Source organism: Populus euphratica, unplaced genomic scaffold (genome assembly GCF_000495115.2).
Source record: "Populus euphratica unplaced genomic scaffold, PopEup_1.0 scaffold12.1, whole genome shotgun sequence".
NCBI lineage: Eukaryota > Viridiplantae > Streptophyta > Magnoliopsida > Malpighiales > Salicaceae > Populus > Populus euphratica.
In genome coordinates, this window is record NW_011499858.1 from 2317648 (window position 1) to 2338536 (window position 20889).

Below are 20889 nucleotides of genomic sequence, written 5' to 3' on the forward strand. Positions count from 1 at the left end.
ATTTATAATTTGTATAATTAACCTCCCCGTGGTTCGACCCCGGTCTTACCGGGTTATTTATTACTTCGACACTTCTGCACTTGGGAGAAGACATCAATCTTTTATTCTTGTCACTCCTGCCATTACATACCCATACACATAGTTGGTTCTCCAAACATGCTCTCCCTACTCCTGCCATTACATACCCATGCATATAGTTGGTTCTCCAAACATGCTCTCCCTAACTATTGCAAGATGAACCTTAGTTGTTACTCATGTTGTTTCAAGCCAAACTCCACAGGCTCCTTATTGCCTAACAGATCACTTCAGTATGCATTATTCTCAATTGAAAATAAGTTTAATTTGTGAAAAAAAATATCTTTGACATACATTTCTTATCTACAGATCTCTAGTGTAATCTCAAATCAACATGACTCTCCAATAAGGCTCTCAAGCCTCACAAAATCTCTTAAGCCTCTCTCATATCTTTCATCCTTCAAGTGTAGTCTCGGACTAGCATAAATCTTCAATGAAACTCTTAGACCTTACACAATCTTTAGGGAGTGATCTCGAATCTCCTGTTTTCTAGGTATGGTCTCATATCTTTCTCTTTCTAGTGCAATTTTGAACCAACACAACTTCTTAGTGGAGCTTTTGGGCCTCACAATATCCCATAAATGATCTAGGATCTCCCGCTCTCTAGTGTAGTATTGGACTAACACGACTCACCAATAGAGTTCCCAGGCCTTACTTTATCTCTAGGGATGATCTTAAAGCTCCCACTCTCAAGCATAATCTCTCTTCAATTAGGGTCTTCCAAGCCCCATATCATTGCTAAGGAAGCCATAGGCTTTCCACTTTAAAAATAAAAACTCTTTATTATGGGGTTCTCACACCTTCTATCATTATAGGAAAGTTAAATATCTCCTATACTCTATTGAACACTCTTTAATAGGGGGATCTCATACCTCATGTTGTCTTAAAAAGGTCACATACCTCCCATACTTTAACGCAACCACTTTTTAATGGAGAGGCTCCTAAACCTTAAATTATTGCAAAAAAGGCTACATGCCTCCCACTTTAGTGTGATCTCTCTTTAGTCAGGGCTTTCCAGCCTCACACCATTGACTAGGAGGCCACAAGCCTCCCTCTGTCCAGTATGATCTTAGATCAGTATGAGGCTTCTAAGCCTCACACTATTATAGAGAATGACTTTTAAGGAGCTTTTCCTTAACTTGTTAAAAACTCTCTACCTCTTAGAAATTTTTCTAAGTATGGGTGTCACTATGGGTTCGTTTCCCTTCACCTCATAGAAATTTTTCCAAGTATAGATGTTGTCATGAGTTCGCTTTGTTTTGCCTCTTAGAAATTTTTCTATGTATGGGCGTCATTATGAGTTCACTCCTTTCTACCTTTTAAAATATGTATTATTTTGAGTGGAATACAACTTAATATACCACATTAATTTATAGGGGTAAAATAAAAATTCAACCCCTCCTCTCCATAAAAGGATAAGATTTGTCTAGTATAAATACTTCTTGAATTACCAAGTTCAAGGTTTATATTCTTTTCATTCTTAATATTTTTAGCATATATATTTTTAGAATTTCTCTTTTTAAAATATCATTGCAGTTTCTCTTTCTATAAAGTTATTAAATTGAGCATCTGAGAGTCTCTACATCCATCAAAAATAATTTTTTACAAATACCAACTATAAGCACCCCAGCTTACTAGGCATTAGGCATGTCATCTAGATTTTTTATATCAAGCTACTAGACACCTTGGCTAGGAAAAATGTTTCAAATTGCTATAATTAAAAAATTAATTAATTATCAAACATATAAATTTTATTTCTAAATTACTTGGATTTTTTAGAATGTTATGAAATTTGACTTAAGATTTTCTAAAGCAGACTTATCTCTTATTAGCTACTTGTAACCATGAGTTCTTCTCAGTTGGATGGATTAAGTAGTTATGATATGTATTTAAGTTTGTTAAAATGGATGAAATCTTAAAAAAAAAAATAGTAAACAAAACATGAGGATACAAATGAAAATTTTCAAATGTTAGTATGTTTTTGTTGGTCAAATTATCACCATTAAAGGTTTGAACCATTTGATTGAAGCATAGATCAGCATAAAGGTGTCTCAACATGCGTTCAACAATTGAGTCCGTCTTTGCCTTTTCTTTTTTCTTCTTCTTCTAATTACTGTTATATGTAGGCAATGCTGGATCCTAAATTAATTTTAGAAGAGGTGTCATTGCATGTAAGTTTAGCAAATTTGAACTTAAAGCTTAAAGTACAGAATGAAAGTGTGACAAAAAAAAATAAAAAAACCCGACAAAATGTGAATTATGTAATGCAAAAAAAAAAAAAAACCTGACAAAATGTGAATTATGTAATGCAACAAAACTATAAACATACTATATTGAAAGATTACGTAACAATCCTTGTAATATAATAAGTACGTTCTTTAAAGTCAAATTAGCAAGCTAAATCTTTTAATTCCATTATTTTGATAAAATAAGAATTAGATTTTCAGCAACTAATTCTACAAAACAAGCTGTAGCAAAATGACAAAAATAAAAATAAAAATCAATTGCAATATTTAATTTGAACTTCTTCTTTAATATATAAGTCCATTTAGGTGAATCATGTAATTAAAATAAGCTATTTGAACATAATTTAAAAAAAAATATGTAAGAAACTCTTAAAACATAATAAGCTCATTTAGGATAAGAAAGCAAAATAACCAAAATGAAAACCTCATCAATAAGAATTTCACATATGGTTTACAATTATTTTACAATGTATAATGTTTGTGATTTGATGATTATCTAAAATCTTATGCTTATTATATAATTGAAAATAACAAAATCAAGATATTTTAAAGTGTGTAAAGTGCGCGCGCGCGTGTGTGTGTGTATATATATATATATATATATATATATATATGAATAATAGCATACATGGGTTTGAGACTAGGATATAAAAGGTGGAATAAATATAGAAAATAAGATGAAATAGCTAAGAGAATAATAAAAGGGTAGTTGTTATATTATCAAAAAATTATTTAAATTTAAAAGCTGAAGTATTTAATAAGATTTTAAAATATAATTTATATTATTATTTAATATATTTATTCAAGTGACAATTCTTTAACCTAAAACTTATATATAATTATAATAATTTATGTTTAGTTTTTTATCAAATAAAATAAAGTATTAAAATTTAAATTTATAATCGATTGTCATATCGTGTCATAAAACTTTTTAAACTTAAAAAACTTTAAGATTTTAGATTAAATCTTAAGATTAATTTATATTAATTTTTAACAGTAATTTTTTTTATATAAAACAAAACAGTTTGCAAAGTAAATTTTGTAGTAAAATGACTTTATTTGAACAAAAAATTGGTAATATTTGTAACGAGCCCTTGAAATCTAGTGATGATACTCTCTGGAGGCATTCAACTTCACCGAATCATTTTAGTTCCATGAATCATAATAGGTAAGAATAAAATACTTATAAACTAAATTTCCCGTAAGGACCAAATAAATAACTTTGTAAGCTCAGTTTGGTCAGTTTGCAACAAATTTTGGCTTGGTAGGGTTTTTTTTCTAAAAAAAAAAGTGCAACATATTGCAAAATAACGTCAAAAGGAAGAGACGTGCAAGAAACAAAAACTAATTTGCCAGCTTTTTCTTCTTATTAATCTTTTATAACGGTCTAGAATATACGTTTTGATTTTCTGCTGGAATGGGACAATGAAGCAGATGGCGAATTTATTATATATATATATATATATATATATATATTGTTTATAATATTGATCATGATTGGATAAGCAATCTGTCAAGGTAATCGAAGACACGTTGGATGCAATTTACATGCAAGGAAAGATGCACTTGCACATGATTGCACGTTGCAAGTCACCACTTGACTTTGCTTTGTAAGTCAATGGGACCACCTGCCACTTAGACTACACCTAGATTATTTATTGTGTTGTGCTTTTGGTCACATTATTATTTTTTAAAATTAAAAAATATTCAAATATTATTAATAAATTGTGTTGAGATTCATCTAATATGATTCAGTTTCTTGAGTAGTTTTAGATGTTGTCATGGGTGATGATATTTTTCTCTTTCTTTTTCTTTTTTTTAATGTTTTGTCCCTTTTGTTTTTACTACTAAAATATGATGTTTTAGTCTACTTTATTTAATAATTTCCTCTTTTAAAAGTTTATATTTCTTGTATTGATGGATCTTAAAAGAATTTCAAGTACAAATCAGTCTTCATACATTGTCGCACTACTTTTAGATATGAATTATGTATAAAACTTTAATTCCCGACTTTCATAGATATGCATAGTTAACAAGACATGAGCCTAAAACCTCAAAAAGAACAAGAAAAGACAGAAGATTGTCAGGAAGTTAACAAGCAGAGAATTGGTAAGAAGGGAATAAAAAAATCAATATGAGAAGACCAAAAGAAAGTCGTCCGTCTTTGTTAATGGCTTCTCAAACTCTCTTGCATCTCGCAATTCAAGTGGCTCGACTTTAGGGCTTGACATTAGCAAGTCTTTGTTTAGCCTCAGTGACGTCCTGTTAGGTTTTTTTTTTTTTTTTTTTCTAGGTCTATTCATCAAAACAAAGCTATTCAAGCACTCGAAAGCGAGACATTTCACCAAACATTTAATGGCATAAAACGCTATCATCTACAATGCTGACAAGCATCCTATCGATAATGGCGATTTGGCTAAAAACCAGGAAACACAGAACAATATTTTGCAATCTCATGTTCGAGTCCTCTATTGACAAGAAATATAATAGATGTTGACAAGAAAGCATAATAAATTAAGTGTGAAGAGCCAAACTTACAATATCACCTGGGCAAATCTTCAACTGAACTAACGCAGAAGCAACCTTGACACATCTGTCAAATGTATCTTTCCATGAAAACCTCACATTACTGCCATACACAATGGAAACTTTATCTCCATAAACCGTAGCAGCTCTCTCTAGGAAACTTATCGGTGACAAGGGCACGTAGTTTGCAGGGCAGTGATAAATTCCCTCCATTTCTTACGTCTCTTGATGGGATGTTCTTCGAATGCGATACAGGGGAATGCTTATAAATACAGAGGTGGAGTCTATGGCATCATAAGTCAGCCCATAACCTCTCTTTTTTTTATGTGGAAAAAATGCCTTCAATCGTAAATAATTAATGAGGCGATGACAGGTACAAAACACAGCATCAGCTTTGTGCTAACACCATTAACGCATTTAATAATTCCTCGTCCTCGGTGGATCATCCTCGCTGTATATTGGGACTTGAAGGGCCCTGTTAATGCAGTAAGTGCTGATTCTTTGAATCGCTCTTGAAACTCTTTCCGGACCTCCAATGTTGAATTCGTATTGAAGGGAACACATTGTCTAGACTTCTTTAAGAGAAATAAGAATTGTGAACCATAAAATTTCCCAGAAACTAGACTTTCATAGATTTTAAGAATATATGGAATGTTATCTACTTCTTTATGAACACGTCCAATTTAATCCATCTCTCTTCGATGCAGGCTGTTCCAGACCAAGTGATAAACATAAGAACTGTTGCGTTTTGAGTGAGATTTTTATTGCTACTAGACTCGCTTCATTTTCCCGACTAGAAAGACAATTATTCTCAAAGCACCAAGGACTGCTCTGAAGAAATTCTCTTTTTGCTATTATTCACTCAACCCCAACACGAATATAAAATAAACAAATTTAGGCCTAAAAATGAAAAATATAAAAAATAATGATTGAAAACCTAAATAAAGTGAAAAATATATATCTATTTTGAGCTCATCATGCCCTAACAGATGCACACTCTGATCATCGACCGATATGCTCCCTATCTGTATTGTTGTCAAACACAAACCAAGGCACAAGGAAGTTGACCTGCGAGATCGCCTTGGGTTTGCACCGTTGACCAACCTTAATCGTTTTAGAATTATTCAAATGAGAGGATATGTATAGGGACATGTATAAGACGATGAACTATGCTTGAACAAGTGAAGCCAGAGGAAACTCTTGTAGAGACTTATAAAGATACTAACGTGTAAATCATTGATTTGACTTGGGTATAATGGAAAAAAACTAATCAAACCATCTTATAGTTGGTTGTCGTTAAATTTTTTCCAGGATGGTTAGAGCTTGGTGCAAGTTATATCAAGTAAAATAATTGGTGTAATGCCCTCAATTAATTTTTAAACTTTAGATAGGTAGAATGGAATGACTGCTTTTTAACTTGCATAATGAAATTGAGAGCTTTAAATAGGGCAATTTTTATAAGTTTTAAAAAATCAGTTTTAGTTATTGTTAGCTAGGTTAAAATATGTATTGAGTTAAAACTATGATTGAAATTACTATTAAATAAAAAATAATTAAAAAATATTTGATTAAAATCGTTGTTGAAAGTGTTGTTAATTATAAAATGATTAAAAAAACATGCAGCAATTTCATCATTTTGAATTATATTATTGTGTACTAGATTATTAATACATCATAAATACAACAATATAATATTAAAATCTTATTTTTATTGTTTCATTAAACGAGCTACAATCTTATCATGAATATAATTTATTTAAGAAGGCCTCTATTAGTTATGGCATTGCGAGCATGTAACCATATAGGTTAAAAATTCTTATCTTCTTTAGAGGTAATATTTGGTTCATTGAAAACTTCAAAGTTGGTTGCTATATTAATCTAAAATAAAATAAATGAATACCATTGATATGCTTAAGGTATTAAAAGTTTATAAAAAAAAAAAAATTCAAGTGTTAATTAGAATTTTGAAAGAGAAAAAAAATACTATCTAAAAATTTATCTTTAAAAAGCCTGTTTAACTATGAAACTTGACAAACATATGCATTCATGTACGATGACATGTTTTCCTAGCTATACTTCTTCCTATTTTCTTTCTAGCATCCATTAATTTCTTTTTAATTGCTTCTTATTTTTCATTAATTTTTCTTTAGTTACATTTTATTTTTTGTTTTCAACAAAACATGAAACAAGGGATCCTAAAATAGAGTAACCCCCATAAAAAATCACATCCTCTAAAGTAATAGTAGTTTCTCCGCATGAAAAAAAAAAACATATTGGTATTAAATCAATATTTTTTTTAATAAAAAATAATTAGATTAAACCAATAATAACATTGAAGGATTGAATTTAAAAAAAAAAATCAACTAAGTAGAGTTCAATAAAGCAAAATGTTAAACACTTAGACTAACAACGAAAGTGAATATCAGGTTAATAGATTTAAATTTTTATTGACAATAATACATACAAAAATACATAACTTTATCACTTTAGAATCTAAGACCACCTACTATTGGCTATCCATTATCCAACCTTATTATTATTGGACAACTTGAAAAATGATCATCAACAGACACAAGAACAAAAAACAAATTAGATTAATAATTAATGGTTGTCAACATAAAAAATGAACAAGGAATGGGAACAAGATCAATAAGATAAAAGTCAAACAAACATTCAAGTGCCTAGTTTTATCAACTCCAGGCCACAAAACAAACTAAGAAAGGAAGAAAATAACTTACAATGGAAGAACATCAATCAGGTAAGAAGAGATTTTTTTATCACTCTTGTTGTGTTTCTTATTTCTCTTCTTATAATTTAAAAAGAATTAAAGGGTGTTTAAGCAAAACTTTTTGCACAAAGATGGTGAAAGACACACAATAAGAAAAATGATAAAAAAAAAAAAGATTTTCTTATATTAAAAGGCATTTAAGTAGTCAAAGCTAAATGGTGATGGTAGCTCTTATTAGATATCCGGCGGATATCCAAAGGGATGGTGAGAACCCTCTCCAATTGCATCACCACCTTAAGGCTCCCTCTCACTAAAACCAAACCTCTCGCCAGCAATGACTTATATGACTTACCTCCTTTTCTTATTTAGGGTAGAAAAGGTGAAAGATGCGTGATTAATAGTCACGAAGGAAAATGTATCCTTCAACTCAAAGGGATAACTCTATAGTTGTGGCCTTAGTGATCATAGAAGAAAATAAAGATAGAGGAACAAATACCTCAACTACTTAAGATTTAACATATACTCTATAGGATGGAGACCTCCTTTTAAAAAAAAAAAAAGCAGTAACACCCATAATCATTTTTGAGGGAGTTAAGTCAGTGTGACACTTAGTTTGAAGGTTACAGCTCCTTCTAGCCTTTATCTCAGTGAAAATAAAAGCCCTCACCATCATTTCCTTGGAATTTGAGTCCTTATAAGCAAGGAGTTCATGCACAAGAATCTCATCATGCTTATTCTTTCTTCAGTAAAGGAGGATGTTTTCCAATGATTTAACAGAAAACACTTCTCCTCTTTTGGTTGGCAAACCTACCTAGCCAAAAGCTCTTTTCCAACGAGAAAGTGTTTAAAGCGGACAAATAAATTGATTTGGCTTCAACACTTGCAAATTTGACTTGGTTAGTAAATCAAATATTATTTTCTATACTATTATTTTTCAATTCAAAATTATAAAATGATAGTTTAAAAAATAATTCATGTAAACATATTAAATATTTGAAAATAAATAATTTATTGAAAGCTGTTAAAAAAGAAAAATTGATTATAGCTTGGAATATAATTGATAGTATGTATAAGAGATTGAATGGGTGTTTGGTAGGGCATTTCAACTAGTTTTTAAAAATTTTGAATTTTTTTACTTCAAATTATTTTTAAAATTATTTTAATATGTTTATGTCAAAAATAAATTTTAAAAAATAAAAAATATTATTTTAATATATTTAAAAATATATATATTTTAAAAAACAACCACTATTATTATTCCAAACATCTCCTAGAAAGCTCCATTCAAATTATATAGAAGTAACCTAGTATTTTTAAAATTATTTTCCCCTAATCATTTCAATCATAAACATCAACCAACATCAAACTTTATCTTTGCGGTTGAGATCTTTGTGAAAATCCCACCAAATTACAAATAGGATAACCTAAGATATATGGGAAAATACTTAGGATTTAGCAAAATGTCAGGGGATATCTAGCTTAGGGTTCCTTAGTTAGGCCAAAATGAATCTATGGTCCAATCCAGGGCTAACTTCGGCGACAGGAGCTCGGAGTAGTGCTCTTTGATGGGTCCAACTCCCATTATCTGGGATGGGTAACCAATTTTGCTGTCTTCGTCTTCTATTACTGCCACTCCCTCTACTTTGTGAACAACGTTATTTTGTTCGAACAAGAACTTGTTGAAGCTCTTTTGGTGGTCATAAAAAGAGAAATTGTCTTGCATCGGAGGAGATAAAGATGTGACGTTAGGTGCTCTAACCATTTCTTCTATAGCTGCCCTTTGCTCCAAGACCTTCAATGATGTTGCCTTTCTATATACTTTGCAAAGCACCATCTCCTGCATCACATAAATTCAGCAGCCATATCAGTAATACAAACATTTCCCATTTACATCTTCGTGTATGCCAGCATTCTCAAGCGATTAAGGCGCCATTTGAACCCGAATTTTATTGCATGTTCTTTATTTTTGCAAGGTTTGATGTTTCACTTCACCTAAGATCTATTTGTTTGTTAAAAAATAATATTTATTTGAAAAGTAGTGTTTATGAAAAATAAATTGTTTATAAGTGAATTATTTTTTAACGTGTGATAATGTTATGAAAAATAAATTAAAAAACATCTTCTACTATTTGACTATATTATAAAAAATAAACTGAAAAATAACTTGTTAATATTTTTTTTAATTTATTAAAAGAATGATAATTAAATCTAATAGATAAAAAAAGTTAAAGAGGATGAAATTGAAAAAAATTAATTTTATAAATTATTTCAAATAAAGTAAATTAAAATTAAAATAATGGAGACCAAGTCTGCAAATAAAAAATTGAAAGATGATGAAATGAAAAAAAATATAATTTTATAAATTATTTCAAATAAAATATATAGCATTCAAAAGAATTGAAACCAACTATGATAGATAAAAATAATTTCAATTAAGAAAACGATAAGAGAAAATAAAATATTAGGTTTGATATAAATCAAATTCTTAGGGAAATTCAAAACAAAATATATAGCAATTAAAAGATCAATAATCAAATCTGATATAATTAACAAATAATAAAATATTTTATAATTTTTTATAATTTTTGAAAATTATTTTCTACTTAAAATAAAAATAAAACACTTTTTTTTTAAATCAAGATAAGTTTTTCTTTGATTAAAAAATATTTTTTTATTGAGTAATGTTTTTTAATAGTAAATAAGTATAAAAGTTTGAAAAGTGATATTTAAAAAATTATTTTTTATGAACAAGAATTAACCATTACTTTCCAAAATTATTAGTCTTTGTTTTTTTATATCAAACACAAGGAAAAGAAATGGAAGATTACCTCGACTTTCCACCACCTATTCATACCCTAAAGATTAATCATTAAGTGAAAGTTCTTAACAATACCTTTGATAAATAGCAGTTGCTGGGCAATCTGTACTCATTCATGACCCAATCCGTTTTGCTCCCTCGTGGAGCTCTTCCTCTGTAGAAAACCATGGTTTTTCTATGACCCAACAACCTTTTCGGATCCATCAAGCATCGGATGGGCCGGTCCGAACCAGTTGCCTTCCAGTAACCTTTCTCGGTTGTCCTCCTGGGTCTCCCAAGAACGCTCTCCCTGTGCACAAGGAAATACCACTCCCTCTCTCCTATCTTCGATAATCCTGTATTAATCAAACGAAGCCCAGGTCAGCAATATTTTTTATGCATGCTCGAAGTAGAGCAGTGCACATTTTGGCTTAAGAAATATGTATCTACACTTGAACGCATGCAAGAGACAATCCTGTACATGAAATCTGAACATGAAATCGTCCATGAACAACTCCACAGCATCCCTCAAGATAAATTAACATCTGAGAGATTGAAGGAAACACGTTCTAGCAGATATAGCAAGCTCCCAGAAAATAAGACAAAAAACTGGAGAGGCAAATGATAGATAATATGACAGTAGCAGTACCTGGCAAGTCCCAAGGTTCGTGATTGTATATGTCGAGGAAACCAATGATATCAGCAGTGTCTTGACCTAAGACAGTCTTTGTAAGGTAGAAATCTAGGAGTTCTTCTTCTGTTGGGTGGAATCGAAAACCTGGGAGCTCATCAAACTCCATTTTTTTTTTTTTTTGTGATATTTCTAAGGTGATAAAATAGTTGAGTGACTTCTAGAGCTTGTCAAGAGTACACAAAAGCTAGAGAGTATAGCTCAATCAATTAATTTATCTATCGCAGGTTCCCTATTTATATATGCATGAAAAATGTTTGGTGGAACTTGAAGATGAAAAATTGTAGTAAAGATCCTATGAAAAATGGCGGGTCTCACACGGTGTGTGAAAGACTTTAGACAGGAAAAGGACCATTTTCATTGCTCGACCAAGACTTGACTTCAAATGTCCAATAATTGAAAGAAAAATTATGGAAACACCTCGAATAGCCTTCGTTTCCTACCACATTTCTTGGATCGGTGGCTCCGAACTTCATTGCAACTTCCTGTTGAGAGTGTGATTTATTGTTTTTTAAAGTGATTTTTTAAATATATTAAAATAATATTTTATTTTTATTTATAAGAATTATTTTTAATATTAATACATTAAAATAATTCAAAAATATAAAAAAAATTAAATTTAAATTAAAAAATTAATTTTTATAAAACGAAATATAATTTTAAAAAACACTAAAAACAACTTGATTTTCTAAAAAATTTAAATTTGTGGCAATTTTAAGAGTTTTACTTCCATACGAAGTAATAATAATATCCTAGCCCGTAACAATCTAAGTAATGATCAAGTGGTAAGAACTTGAGACTAAAGGGTTTGTTTTCTCTGTAATCTCAGGTTCGAGTCTTTGATTGTTTATATGATGGCTACCAGAAACTTACATAGTTGTTAACTTCAAGACTTATAGAATTAGTCATGGTGCGCGCAAACTGGATCAGACATCCATATTAATCTAAAAAAATAATATCCTAGCTCGTCTTATATTTAATATAATTCATCAATTCCTTTTACTTATTTATTTATTTATTTACATTTATTTAAGAACAACATAAATAAAAGAAAAAAACTACTCTGACTTTCAAATACTGAAACTAGAAACAACTTTGTCTTTAAAATAAACTTTACGACCTCACTTTCAAATTTTGAACAAAAATAATAAAATATCCCATGATTCTTTTTCTTTCTTTCCTTTTCTTTTCCCCCTCTCTTCCCCTTCTCCTTCTTTCTTCTATCCCTTCCCTTTTCTCTCTTTATCTGCGTAGTTTCGCTAAACTGTCGTCGTTGAACTATTTCTGTTGCTGAACTCTGAAACAACAATGGCTGATAGATGATGCAAATTATCTTGGAAATGGTAATGATAAAGACACACCGGACCAATTTGGAAGAATTGTCTTTAAATGATAACAATTTCGGAGGGTTGCTACCTAAAATGGTTTTGAACTTCTCAGAAAACCTATAGAGAACAACCATGGAAGAAACCAAATACTTGGAAGTATTCCAGTTGATATAGGAGATCTCAATGGCTTAACTTGACTCGCGTGATTACAGATTCTATTGGTAAATTACAAATTAAACATGGGTGTACCGGAACTTGGTGGAAAAAAAAAATTCCGGTAACATCCCATCTCTGATGAGGAATATTAACTCCTTGTCAGCGTTCATTTACATGGAAATAATTTAAAAGGGAGAATCCCACCAAATCTTGGAAATTGCCTCAACTTGTTGTCTTTGACTGTCGAACAAAAACAATTTGACTGGTCAAGTCCCAAGTTCTTGAGAGAATTGAAGTTGTTAGGTTTGGATCTTTTATTGTTTAGAAATTTCATGATTTTTTTAAAAAATATTTAATTTAAATTAATATATTTAGGATTTTTTAGATTTTTTTAATATACTGAAATAAAAAATATTTTAAAAAATAAAAAATATTATTTTTATATATTTATAAAAAAAATATCTTAAAATAAAATTATTATTACAATGCACCACCTAATTGCTACCACCTAATTGCTTGAGGTGCCTACGGAGGATTATTTGTAAATAATTGAGTTTCTCACTATTAAAAGCAATATGTTTATTATAGGTTTGTTATGTTGATTAATAACAACACCAATTCTATTATTCAAAATATCATATTTAACTTCAACAACTTTTTGAAAATATAGTAGCGAAAAAATAGGTGCATTAGTCATTTTTTACTTCACAACTTCAGAACTTTTATTGGCTTTATTAGTTCACTTTCCAAATATTTGATTATTACTAAATTTTTTTATGAGACACTAATAAAAGGATGCTAAACTAAGAAAACTCTGAATTTCATGAAGAGTTTGAGGAGATTGTTAGTTGAGAATTGTTTTAATATTTTTAGGATCTATTTTCTCTAAAAATAACTTTTGACCACTAAAAATAATAAAACCGAAGAACACAAGGCTGCTAAGAAAGAATTCATACCTTTTCAAACTAGCATATAACTTTTGACTGCTAAAAATCTAATTTTTTCATTGCAAGTGATTATGATGCTTTTCTTTATCGTTGTTATAAATAAGAATACCATCAAAGTATATACTAATGAATCTACCAATAAAAAGTTTAAACACCATTTATCATTCAAATGAAAGTACTATAAGCATTTGAGAGGTTAAATGGCATAACTATCTATTCATAAATGTTATCTCTAGTTCTGAAAGTTGTCTTTAATTAACCACTAACTTTCATTCGAATTTGATGATAATCACTTTTAAGATCAGTCTTTGAAAAGATAGTAGTACTATAAAGTGGATATATCAAGTCATTTAGTTAGGAAATATAGAATTAGTAGCCAATAATGATTTTATTCATCGCTAGACTATTAATACACATTCTCGACAATCCATTAATCTTTGGAAAAAAATAAAGGATAATATAACACATGATTTTTTACTTTACTTTCCTTTATCAAACCTATGAATATCAACTTGTTAACTTGCCTTTATAACTTTGCATGCTTGATTAGACTCATTTGATAGGCTGCTTCGTTTGGAATTATAATATCTAAAATAAAGTTAATATAATATTGAATATCACTCATTGGATAAAGGATATATGATATTTCTTTAGGAATCAAATTAAAAAACTTATCAAGCAGAGGTTGCTCATTTGGATGAAACTCTTTTGGAGAATGAAGTACAACCCCAATTGGAAGAATCCTTTTTAAATATTAATTTCCATCCAATCTTTCTAACCTCATTTTATTGTTTCTTCATATTCAAAGCAAGTTTTATCACATTATTGAATATCCAATAAGGTTATTATCAAACCACATTATACATTTCTTCATTTAACCCATCTAAGTATTGAGTTATTGTTTGTTTTTTAGTTTTAATAATATCACATTTTAGCATGAATAATTTAAACTTCATTATGTACTTTTCCACAATCATACCAAATTACCTTAAGTTATGAAACTTGAGAAATGTTTCTTGCCTATAATATTTATATAAGAATTTCCTCTTAAGTTCCATTTTTATTTTCTCCAAATACTTAATCTTGCTTTTGGCTTCACTAGCTCTTTGCTTTTTAAATTTTTCTCACCATAAGAATGTATACTTTCTAAGTTTTAGGGTCACCAACTTGACCTTTTTATTTTCAAGAAACCTATGAAATTGAAAATCCTCTTCATGATTCTAAGCCAATCAATAAACTTTTTAGGTTGCATTTTCCCTGCAAATTTTAGATTATCAACTCTCACATCATATTTTCAATAAGGTCTTTTATTTCTTCTTCTTCGGTGTTAAGATATTGAAGAATAATTGCTAGATGGTTCATGGTGAGGTTTGTGATGGAAAAGATTAACATCATCCTCGTGGCTACTAGAAGAGCCAATTTCATTTGTACTGGACACCTTATTGCTAACATCACCTCCTTATATTTTACGAAGGAACTACCCGCCAATCATAGCAGATGTTTCCAGTTTAGCCCTTTAAAGCACGTATCTTTTGCTGGCATATAAATTTTTTGATAGAGATTAGCTTGGTATTTGTAATGTAAGTTCACTTTGATCTTGGCTTTGAATCACTGACGATGTTGCTGTTTCACATCGCATTTGCATTGCTTCTCTTGATAAGTATCATGCTGCCTTTAATTTTCACAATAATTTGCTTGGGTTTCTGTTCCTATCACTTTTGTCACAGATGCAATCCCTATTTTTTTTCCAAGAACATTGCGCACTCAATCAAAATCAGCCCGCGGCAACACATGCGCCATCTATCAAAGATTAAATTGCTAGTGTTGAAATTAACACAGATTTGAGCAGCAAAGCTGTGGAACCACTGACATGACCCATGGGCTGTTACGTTGTGTAAAACTCTAACTGGCCCAGATCCATCATACTCATCGTCCTAAGACCCCCACAAAACCCTAATCTGAAAGCAAACAAGGACAGCAGAGGCACAAACAAAAACAGCATCATCATCATCAAGAACAAAGCTGCGGGAATGGGAAAATTCCCACCTTCATTCCGCTCTGCAATCTCATCGACATCACTCATCAAGAACACACCCTCTCAGCAGCAACAACAACCCCATTACTTTCCCAAGAAACTCACCAAGAAAAATTCCCCCAAACCCCATGAAACTCAAACCCCACCACCTCAAAAATCACTCTTTAAAACCTCATCTCTAAATGAAGCTAAAAGTCTCTTCAATTCCTTCATTTCAACTACAAAAGCCCCGCTACTAGACAACCTTCGTTTGCACAACTCTTTCCTTCAATCCTACACTTCAATCTCCACCCTTGATGATTCCATTTCTCTTCTTGATCACATGGTCAAGACCCTCCCTTCTTTATCCCCTGACCGATCCACTTACCATGTTTTGCTTTCACAGTCTTGCAGAGAACCTGATAGTCCTCTATCTTCTGCTCAGAAAGTTTTGAACTTGATGGTTAATAAGGGGTTTAAGCCTAATCAATTTACTGTTGATGTCGCAATTAGGTCTCTGTGCTCTGTTGGGAGAGTAGATGATGCTATTTTATTGGTAAAGGAATTTTCTTCGAAGCATTCAAAGCCTGATACTTTTACTTATAATTTTCTTGTTAAGTGTTTATGTAAGAGTAGGATTTTCAACAGTGTTTATAGTTTCATTGATGAAATGAAGAGTAGTTTTGATATAAAGCCTGATCTTGTCACTTATACCATATTGATTGATAATGTTTGTAATGCAAAAAATATTCGTGAGGCTGATAGATTGGTGGCTGTGTTAAAGGAATGTGGGCTAAAGCCAGATGCTTTTTTGTACAATACGATTATGAAAGGTTACTGTTTGTTGAATAAAGGTATTGAGGCTGTTAGGATTTATAAACAGATGAAAGAGGAAGGAGTGGAGCCTGATCTTGTTACATATAATACTTTGATTTTTGGGTTGTCAAAGTGCGGGAGAGTTAGTGAAGCTAAGAAGCTTTTGAAAATTATGGTTGAATCAGGCCATTTTCCTGATGCAGTTACATACACCTCATTGATGAATGGGATGTGTAGAGAAGGGGATGCATTGGGTGCGGCAGCGTTGTTGGAGGAGATGGAATTGAAAGGATGTAGTCCAAATTCGTGTACTTATAATACGCTGCTTCATGGATTTTGCAAAGGGAGAATGTTGAATAAGGGTGTTGAATTGTATGGGGTGATAAAAAAGGGTGGTATGAAGCTTGAGACAGCTTCTTATGCTACGTTTGTGAGAGCTCTTTGCAGGGAGGGCAGAGTTGCAGAAGCTTATGAGGTATTTGACTATGCAGTAGAGAGCAAGAGTTTAACTGATGTAGCTGCTTACACTACATTGGAGAGTACACTGAAGTGGTTGAAGAAAGCGAGAGAGCAAGGTCTTGCTGTATAGATGGTATGTTGTTTACTACATTATTAATTCTGTTTTCTTAGCTTTTCTTATTGCTACCTGTCTCATTCGTGTCATGGTAGCTAATGCATCATAGACGAAAACGATTCTTTTATGGGTAAATGCACTAGCTAGTCCCTGCTTTTTGTTTTTGGTTGGAATGCAATGTGCCAAACTTGTACTTGGGGTGCTTCTGCTTGAAAATGATTTGTTCTTGGTGACCCCGAGAATAAACAACACAATAGATTGAAACTGTATTTGATTTAGTTTGCCACATGTGAATAGCTGAAGGAAGAAAGTTCTTGAAGATGAAATAAATGTTATGCTGACAGAAAGAAAGGGAATGTTAAAGTTTCTAATTTCCACAAAAATTTCTAATGATTGGGAAACTGTAAGTAAATAAATCAGAAGATAGGGCATCAAGCAGGACAGCTTCCTGTTTCTTTGGAAACGATTATGCTTGTTGAGATAGCTTGCACAGTTTTTCCATTAATTGAAGTTTGTGTTACCAGCTAATGACAATCGCACCTCTGTCCAAGAAGAATTAAATCTGGCTCTGTTAAATTTTAGTCTCAGTGCTCGACTCTCATTTTGTGTGCATGTCTCCTAGAACAATGATACTGGCTCTCTGTAAAGCCTCGATGAAGTCCATGGTTTGACATTAATTCTGGGTTCTTCTGTGCACTTAGCTATATCTAATGCTGGTACTTTAATATGGCTTCCTTGTTGTTTTTCCAATAACTGCTTGTTATCTTTAAAAAGTTGGATCCAATTTTGACTCCTTGTTCTTCAAAATATCTTTCAAAATTTCAGAAAATGTGTTTTCGGCCATCTGCGCTCCCATTTTACGATTCTAAATGTGTTTTAAAATCAAAATCCAAAGAATATATTGTTGGCGCATTTGCGTCATTTTCTTGATCTTCAACTTCTTTTTGAAAAAATCAAAATTAAAAATTTTTTTGCTTTCGATGTGTTTAAATATTAACACTTCCATTCCAAAATCCTCCATTAACTGCTCTCTTCAACTTTTCTTTTTAAATTGATATTGATGTTTATTTTAAAAATACAACAAAAAAAGGAGATGAAAAAAAAATCAAAATAGATAGAAGAAATGGACTCAAGTCCAAGAATGAGAGATCAAAATAAAATCAAGTTGGTTTGGGGGAGGCCATTCTAAAGAGCCCAAGGAGGGCTACTGAAAGATAAAGATGAGGAGGAGACCATCTCTCCCACATACCAGAAAACCTGATCTTTATTTTTCCATAAGAAGGAACACGCAACCATAAAACAAAAAATCGGCTCTCTCAGAAGAAAACAACCACCCTCTCATCTTCTTCCAATTAGCCCTGAACACCATTTTCTTCTCACCTTGTCCCCAGCCACCGCACTGTCGACTGCCACATCACCGGGGGTTTCTACCTCGCAAACGCTGACAGCTTCCCGCGCGGACAATAGCCCACACCAGCTGTGATCCCACACCACTGTAGCAGGTTTCCATCTCTGTCAGCCATACGTCCTCCAGCCTCCCTCCTAAAAAACAACCATGGTGATAGATCCCTTTTCTCACCTGCCATTAGCTTCTCTCACGACGGCTTTCATCTTCCCAACAGACGCCACCTTTCATCTCCTCCTCACCGACGTTATCAGCCCTTGTAATAGTAACTATTGTTCAGCCATTGTCTTCCTAAAAAAACCCACTCCATTGTCTCGGCTCTCCATTTCTTAAGCTATCAAATCAGCCTCCTTTAACCCAATCTCACGCAGCCCTCGAATCATTTTCCTTTCCAATCCAAAAACTTCAACTCGACCTCGTCCCTCTTAGTCCAAATGTGCCTGGAAATAGGTCCAAATCATAGCCTCACAACAACCCGAAACATGGCCACTTGAAATAAAGCCCAAAAACATCTCAGCGACCAAAAACACCAAAGACCCATTGTTTCTTTAATGAGATTCTTTTCCAGTCGTGATAACAAAATCATTTTGGAAAAATATTTTTCAAGGAAACATTAGACATTTTTTGATATTAAAAACATGTATAGGGTAATGATTTTTTTTTTTAATACATAACCAACTATTGAGTAACACTAACTAGATGGAGACTTATTTTTCTACTTTTATCCTTTCTAGATGTTAGTTCCCCCGATGTCCCTGCCACATCAGGGATCATAATGCCTTCTTTCCTCGTTGCTTTAACTGGTACACTTCATTTTAGTCATGATGCTTGCCGTGCTTTGGCTACAAATGTTCCAAACTTACGCTTAAAGTTTAATTTGTTCAGCCGTCCTTAATTGGTACACCATAACATGCTGTTCAGCTATGCAATCTGAACAGTAACATGTTTCTTTCCTGTTATTTTCTCTACCAGCTCTCCTGAGCTCAAGGTTTTGTGGTTCAATTTAAGGCAGGAGCTGTCAACAAGGCTTCGTTGGCCAGAAAAAAAAAAAAACAGAATATAGACATTAAATGGGCATAAATGGTGGTTTTAGAGAAAGACGAAGTGCTAAGGCTGCATGATGATTCTGCAAAGGTGGCGATAATAATAATCTTGAAGCTTCCAACATGTGTGAAATTAATGCTTGATAGACTATAGAGACAACTCTTTGACCACCTCATCCATTAACGACCATTAGGAGCTGCCAAAATGTATTGCTTAATTTTCACTTTTGATGGAGAGATAAAATCTCAATGAATCCCACCTGGACCACCTGCGTTGCTTACCATCAGTCTTGATCTTGTATTTAGTGTTTCAGTATATCAGTGTGTGCAAGTTTTGTTGAAGTTAATTTTCAATTGATTACAATGCATAGCAAATCTCGAATATGTTGGAAATCCTTAAAAGTTGATGTCTTCGGAACATTTATCTCACCCATTTTCTTTCCCTTCTTAATTTCAATGGTCAATGACAGAGCATTTTGTTAACTTTTGGGCTAGAATACTCTGAATAGAAGCTAGTAGTATTTTGTGATGTAATGGCAATGTTCTATGTTGTATTATCTCAATATGTTTGAGATCTTCATTGTGCCGGTGACTGTTGCAATTCGAGCAACATTAAGGTGCTTTTTTCTTGTTTGTGTTGATTTCTTGCTGATATCTTTTATCATGAGATGTTGCAGCCCTTGCATCCCCCTTAACCAAGTTTCTCATATACAAGGCTACTGGCCTTGTGGCCACTAAGATAGGCAAAAGATATGACAGCCTTCAATGTGAATATCATACATGTACACCTAGCCTTCTTAGCACCATTGGGCTGTATGAGATATTGACCCACCTTTGAAAAACACCGCAACGTTCTTTAGTGAATCAAAGATTTGATAGGGTGTCTTCTTGCAGATTGATGTGTTCATTTTAGTGAAAACATATTGGGATGGAGCTCAACTTCCTTCAGATTTCACAGAAATGCATCTAGTAGCCAGTGCAGTATTGTGAGTTTGTGATGTGCTTCGTATTTATGATTTTGAATTCCAGTAACGAAATCTTGAGAAATCTGTAGTGGTGAATTCGGCATCGTGTGTGGGCAAGTCCAAAAGCAAAAAAACGTTTGTGTGAGGCCGAAATTTAGACGCAGAGCTTGCAGAACATGTTTTAGGCGAAACGGATGCTCACAGACTTGGGACTTCAAATCCTAAATGGGCTCCAAAAGGGATGACTCCCAAGGTGGACAGCCCAAAACAGGTGAAAAGTGAACGTTTTAGAATCACAATCTCCGCTTGTGCACAAGGCATGATTGATATTACAGTGAATTAAATGTTTGAAATTGTATTTAAATGATTTTTTTAGATTTTATTTTATTTTTATATCAGTATCTTAAAATATTATAAAAAATATATTAATTTGATGTTTTTTAAGGTAAATGTATAATCTATATAATCTATTCTTTTTATTAAACGTTGAAATAAAAATTTGTTTGAAAATATAAATGTAGTTGTTTTTTAAAATGTTTTTAACTCAAAAAATATGTCAATAATTTTTTTATTTTTTA

General features: G+C 32.1%; 3 protein-coding genes across 7 annotated transcripts in view; 1 reads left to right on the plus strand and 2 right to left on the minus strand.

Moving 5' to 3' along the window:
- Nucleotides 1-5067, minus strand: part of LOC105124053 (probable acyl-activating enzyme 1, peroxisomal) — a 9665-nt gene extending 4598 nt beyond the window's left edge. The window contains exon 1 of the mRNA XM_011023906.1: nucleotides 4860-5067. Within this exon, the coding sequence (XP_011022208.1) occupies nucleotides 4860-5060 (201 nt within the window). The 5' untranslated portion in view covers nucleotides 5061-5067. The remainder of the gene's footprint in view (nucleotides 1-4859) is intronic.
- Nucleotides 5068-8842: 3775 nt separating this feature from the next.
- Nucleotides 8843-11302, minus strand: LOC105124054 (NAC domain-containing protein 100-like). Its single transcript, XM_011023907.1, has 3 exons — nucleotides 11022-11302; nucleotides 10469-10728; nucleotides 8843-9412 (listed from the first exon to the last, which is right to left on the minus strand). The coding sequence occupies exons 1-3, from the start codon at nucleotides 11170-11172 to the stop codon at nucleotides 9065-9067; spliced, it is 759 nt and encodes a 252-aa protein (XP_011022209.1). The 5' UTR covers nucleotides 11173-11302; the 3' UTR covers nucleotides 8843-9064.
- Nucleotides 11303-15442: 4140 nt separating this feature from the next.
- Nucleotides 15443-20685, plus strand: LOC105124056 (Tetratricopeptide repeat (TPR)-like superfamily protein). 5 transcript variants are annotated; one of them, XM_011023908.1, is made up of 2 exons: nucleotides 15443-16916; nucleotides 20241-20685. In XM_011023908.1, the coding sequence occupies exon 1, from the start codon at nucleotides 15525-15527 to the stop codon at nucleotides 16911-16913; it is 1389 nt and encodes a 462-aa protein (XP_011022210.1). In that variant the 5' UTR covers nucleotides 15443-15524; the 3' UTR covers nucleotides 16914-16916; nucleotides 20241-20685. The 5 variants fall into 5 exon arrangements, with proteins under 5 accessions (XP_011022210.1, XP_011022211.1, XP_011022212.1 ...); XM_011023909.1 differs by lacking the exon at nucleotides 20241-20685 and adding an exon at nucleotides 19276-19342; XM_011023910.1 differs by lacking the exon at nucleotides 20241-20685 and adding an exon at nucleotides 19312-19342.
- Nucleotides 20686-20889: the final 204 nt, after the last annotated feature.